Source organism: Primulina huaijiensis, chromosome 14 (genome assembly GCF_012295235.1).
Source record: "Primulina huaijiensis isolate GDHJ02 chromosome 14, ASM1229523v2, whole genome shotgun sequence".
NCBI lineage: Eukaryota > Viridiplantae > Streptophyta > Magnoliopsida > Lamiales > Gesneriaceae > Primulina > Primulina huaijiensis.
In genome coordinates this window covers 5,144,756-5,150,597 of record NC_133319.1, presented here as the reverse complement: position 1 = coordinate 5,150,597, position 5,842 = coordinate 5,144,756, and the positions used below count along the sequence as shown (strand labels likewise).

Here is a 5,842-nt window from a genome sequence, read left to right as displayed (position 1 = left end):
GCTGTCGCCGGTGTTGGGGTGCGACGTATCGTCGATGTTATTCGTTCAACGATATTGCTGTCGCCGGAGTAGGGGTGCGACGTATCGTTGATGTTATTCGTTCGACGATATTGCTGTCGCCGGTGTTGGGGTGCGACGTATCGTCGATGTTGTTGTTGCAGTAGTATGGGAGTGATGACGTTGATATCGTTGGTGGTTTGATTGTCCAGAGACAGCAAAGGGAGTATTTCTGTTATCATTCCAGTTATATTTTATATTGTTGATAATATAACTGTTATGTATTACGATGATGATTGTTGTGTATGCTCACCCTTTGGGGGCTGTTTCTGTTGGACAGGTTACAGGACTCTGCTGTGAGACAGAATAGTGGTTAAGGACTAGGTGTGTCTAGTCAAACAGTCCTGTAGTTGATAGTAGATAGAGACAGTATAGTTTATTGTCTTATTTGAGTTGTATGTGTGTATTTATTATATTGTTTCTGCTACACTGAAGTAGATTGTGTGGTGATTGCACTATTTTGTCGTATATGCATTATATTATTACGTCGTTGAAAAGAAACTTTTTATGCATATGACGTCACATGTTGTATGATTACGTGGCGAGGTTTGGGGCGCCACAATGGGTGGTATCAGAGCATATGTTAGATGTCTGGGATGGTTAGGAGTTGGGTTTGTGATGAGGGAGTTGGATGACGATATTATCTGCGTGTGTCTGTGCATTTGACTTGTTATTGATGATTTCTCGATATGATTGATTGGTCCTTAGTTGCGTGTGCTTTCGTGCGAAAAGTGTGCTGATGATTACTGGATTGTAATTGTTAAATGTTATGATTAACAATTTGATTTCCAGTGATGGCAGCTAGAGAACAGGTACATCCACGCGAGGAAACAGACGAGGTTGACAGTGGGTTTGGACAGATGAATCCATTGACACCTCCTCCTATGGGACAGGCACCTGCAGATCAGCCTTTATTGCCTGGTGAGTTGACTTTGGCACAGTTCGGCAGTTATCTTCCGCCGAGATTTGATAGCTCTGAGACTGGCGAGCGAGCAGAGGAGTGGATTGAGAGGATAGAGCAGATATTTGTGACTGCACCGTGTGCTAGATCTGCTTGGTTACGATTGGCTACAGTTCAGCTTTCGCGGAATGTATTATTATGGTGGCAGACGACTGAGGCCGGATTGAGAGCTCAGGGCCGTATTGTTGATTGGGATGTGTTTCGGTCTCGTTTTCTTGATAAATATTTGTCTATAGCAGCCAGGCAACAGAAAGAGAAAGAATTTGAAGATTTGAGACAGGGTAGTATGTCTGTTGCTGAGTATGAGACTCGATATTCTGCATTGCTGAAATATGTGCCACATGTTGCTACGAATGTTCATGCGAAGATGAGGCACTTCTTGAAAGGGTTGAAGTTAGAGTTATTTGATCGTGTGCAATCAAATAACTCGGTATCATTTGAGGATACAGTGACAAGAGCTGAGATGGCTGAGTTGGTGATGCAGGAGTATGGGGCCCAGGGACGATTATCAGAGCCGACTAGGGAGTCATTGCGACCACAGGGACAGTCTTTTAAATATCAGAATGGTTCATCTTCTTCAGCATCATCTGGGAAGCGCCGATTTGATTCACGACGTGTTGAGAGTCGTGGGGGCAGTTCTCAGTCTGTTCAGGGGCAGAGAGGGGAGTCCAGAGCAGTGAGATGTTTTCTTTGTGGGGGACCTCACCTGATCAGACAGTGCACACAGACCGAGATCACCTGTTTTGAGTGTGGCGGTGTTGGCCATATAGCGAGACAGTGTCCTAGCCGTGAGGGACATCGAGAGCCCAGGAGTGATAGAGGTAGACCCTCAGAGAGAGGAGGACGACAGCCTCAGCAGTTTACACCACGACCTTCTGGAGGACAGCCACGTAGACAGGGAGCTGGTCCGCCTCAGGCACAGGTGTATGCGTTGACACGGGAGCAGGCAGAGGAGGCACGAGAAGAGATGATAGTGGGTAAGTGTTATTTATGTTCTTATCCTGCTTATATTCTTGTTGATACAGGTGCCTCGCATACATTTATATCGAAGAGGTTTGTGGTTGAGCATCATATGCGCTCGTCTCCATTGTCTATGCCTCTTTCTGTTTCGACACCCTCTGGAGTTGATATATCAGTTGTATCGATGATATCAGATGGTATTATTTTTTATGAGGGCTATGAGTTGAGATCTGATATGATTATTCTAGAGATGACTGATTTTGATTGTATTGTGGGAATTAATGTGTTGAGGAGATATTGTGCAACTGTTGATTGTTATCAGCGGGTAGTATATTTTTACACCGATGAGAAAGAGCGTTGGACATTTTATGGGAAAGGTTCTCGTCCTCGTGTTCCGTTGGTATCTGCTATCCGGATGTCTCGGTTATTGGAGCATGGCCATGAGGGTTATCTTATTTATGCTGTAGATGTGACAGAGAAGAAGAAGGAGGTGAGAATAGAGGAGATACCTGTAGTTGCTGAGTTTGCTGATGTATTTCCTGATGAGATTCCAGGCTTCCCACCAGTCCGTGAGGTGGAGTTTGGGATTGAGTTGATGCCAGGTACTTCCCCTATTTCTCGTGCTCCTTACAGAATGGCACCAGCAGAGTTGAGAGAGTTGAAAGCCCAGTTACAGGACTTGCTGGACAAGGGATACATTCGNGTCCGTGAGGTGGAGTTTGGGATTGAGTTGATGCCAGGTACTTCCCCTATTTCTCGTACTCCTTACAGAATGGCACCAGCAGAGTTGAGAGAGTTGAAAGCCCAGTTGCAGGACTTGCTGGACAAGGGATACATTCGTCCTAGTGTATCGCCTTGGGGTGCACCAGTCTTATTTGTAAGAAAGAAAGATGGAACGATGCGGCTTTGTATTGACTATCGACAGCTGAATAAGGTAACGATTAAGAATAAATATCCCCTCCCTCGTATTGATGATTTGTTTGATCAGTTGCAGGGAACCTCAGTATATTCGAAGATTGATTTGAGGTCAGGATATCATCAGATACGAGTTAGAGAGGAGGATATTCAGAAGACAGCATTCAGGACCAGATATGGGCATTATGAGTTTTTAGTTATGCCGTTTGGGTTGACGAATGCTCCAGCTGTGTTCATGAGTTTGATGGATAGAGTATTTCAGCCTTATCTCGATCGGTTTGTTATTGTGTTTATTGATGATATATTGATATATTCCAGGAGTGAGGCTGAGCATGTTGGGCATTTAAGTTCAGTATTACAGGTACTGCGAGATAGACAGTTGTATGCCAAACTCAGTAAGTGTGAGTTTTGGTTGGATCGAGTGGTTTTCTTGGGTCATGTTATATCGAGAGGTGGGATTTCTGTTGATCCAACGAAAGTCGAAGCCGTGTTACAGTGGTCTGCACCTACATCTGTACCAGAGATCCGTAGTTTCTTGGGTTTAGCAGGTTATTATCGTCGATTTATCGAGGGATTTTCAAAGATTGCTAGACCTTTGACACAGTTGACTCAGAAAGGTGTGCGATTTCAGTGGTCTGAAGCATGTGAGAGGAGTTTTCAGGAGTTGAAGCACCGACTGACGACTGCACCGGTGTTATCAATCCCTAAAGAAAACGAGAGGTTTGTTGTTTATACTGATGCATCATTACATGGTTTGGGATGTGTTTTGATGCAGGATCGACATGTTGTGGCTTACGCCTCGAGACAGATGAAACCACACGAAACTAGGTACCCTGTGCATGATTTGGAGTTAGCAGCCATTATCTTTGCCTTGAAGATATGGCGACACTATTTATATGGTACCTCGTTTACGATTTATACGGATCATAAGAGTCTGAGATTTTTGTTTACTCAGACAGAATTGAATATGAGGCAGAGACGGTGGTTAGATTTATTGAAAGATTATGATTGTGAGATTGAGTATCATCCTGGTCGAGCTAATCTTACTGCTGATGTATTGAGTCTTAAAGTTAGCTGTACTGCAGAGGATGTGAGTTGTTTATCAGCTATGATGATGTCTTATTGTTCTTTGGGATATGATTTTGATATCTCGACGACTCCTATCCAGGTATCTACCTTATTAGCTGAACCTGATATATATGGTTGTATTCGTGATGCACAGCTGACAGATGAGAGAGTTCAGCGATGGAAGGAGTTAGTTTCTCGGAAACAAGACACTTGTATTAGAGTGGCTGATTATGGCAGTTTGAGGATGAAGGATAGATGGGTAGTTCCTGATACGCCTGAGTTGCGCCAGGGCCTGTTGCGACGTGCACATTGTAGTCGATATTCTATCCACCCTGGTGGCAAGAAGATGTATAAGGATTTACGCTCTCAGTTTTGGTGGAAGGGAATGAAACATGATGTGATTGATTTTGTACGTCGATGTCTTAATTGTCAACAGATCAAAGCTGAGAAGGTGAATTGAGGAGTTTAGAAGTACCGACTTGGAAATGGGAGCACATATCGATGGATTTTGTGACTCATTTGCCAAGAAGCACTGGAACTATTGATGCCATTTGGGTGATTGTTGATCGATTGACGAAAGTTGCACATTTTATACTTTATAGCATGAATAGTACATATTTGACGATGGCACAGTTGTATATACGAGAGATCGTACGGTTGCATGGGATTCCAGTGTCTATTATATCTGATAGAGATCCTCGATTTACTTCTCATTTTTTGGGAAGGATTGCAGACTGCGATGGGGACAGAGTTGAGATTGAGTACAGCTTATCATCCCCAGACAGATGGTCAGACTGAGCGTACTATTCAGACGCTGGAGGATATGTTGCGTGCTTATGTTATGGATTTTAAATCTGTTTGGCATTCATCTATTCCATTGGTGGAGTTTGCGTATAACAATAGTTATCAGAGTAGTATTCAGATGGCTCCATTTGAAGCATTGTATGGGAGACGTTGTAGATCTCCTTTATACTGGGATGATGTTGATCGAGCTGTAGTCACAGGTCCTGAAATGATTCTTGAGATGGAACAGAAAGTAAAGTTCATACAGCAGCGATTGAAAGCAGCTCAAGATAGACAGGCCGCCTATGCAAATAAAAGACGAAGGCCCTTGGAGTTTCAGCAGGGCGATCGAGTATTTTTGAAAGTGTCTCATTTTCGTGGTACAGTACGATTTGGTATGAAAGGAAAGTTGGCACCGAGATATGTTGGCCCATATGAGATATTGCAGCGGATAGGCACTTTGGCTTATCGATTGGCTCTACCTCCATCCTTATCTGGTATTCATGATGTATTTCATGTGTCGATGTTGCGGAAGTACGAGCCAGATCTTTCACATGTGTTGGATATTTCTGAGGTTCAGTTAGATCCTGATGTCTCTTATGTTGAGAGACCAGTTTGTATTTTGGATCGATCTGAACGAAAGCTTCGTAGTAAGCTTATACCGATGGTGAAGGTTCAGTGGGAGCATAGAGGTGTCGAAGAGGCCACTTGGGAGACAGAGCGGCATATGAGAGAGCTCTACCCCTACTTGTTCTGATGGTATGACGTATCTTTATTTATGCATGTTATCATTGTTGTTGATTAATTTCGGGGTCGAAATTCATTTAAGGGGGGTAGAAATTTAATGCCTGAAGAAAATATCACAAGTTGTTAATTTAGTAATGTGAGATTACTAAATAATTAATGATTTTTAAAGAATGAAATATGACATATTTTGGTCATACGAAATCCAAATGATTTGAAATTTGGATATAACGTAGAAAACTCAAAGATATAGAAGTTTCATGTTTTGAGTTTTGGAAAATTTGATCGTTTGACTGATCCAAATGGATATATCGGCGTTGAAAATGTTAAATATTATATATTATATTATATTAT

At 42.7% G+C, this 5,842-nt stretch overlaps 1 protein-coding gene across 1 annotated transcript in view; it reads left to right on the top strand.

The window, feature by feature from the left end:
• The window catches only part of LOC140957204 (uncharacterized), a 10,550-nt gene extending 5,049 nt beyond the window's left edge, over window positions 1-5,501 (top strand). Inside the window, exons 2-7 of the mRNA XM_073414341.1 lie at window positions 850-1,995; window positions 2,044-2,071; window positions 2,273-2,500; window positions 2,612-3,792; window positions 3,979-4,272; window positions 4,900-5,501. Of these exons, the coding sequence (XP_073270442.1) occupies window positions 850-1,995; window positions 2,044-2,071; window positions 2,273-2,500; window positions 2,612-3,792; window positions 3,979-4,272; window positions 4,900-5,501 (3,479 nt within the window). The remainder of the gene's footprint in view (window positions 1-849; window positions 1,996-2,043; window positions 2,072-2,272; window positions 2,501-2,611; window positions 3,793-3,978; window positions 4,273-4,899) is intronic.
• Window positions 5,502-5,842: the final 341 nt, after the last annotated feature.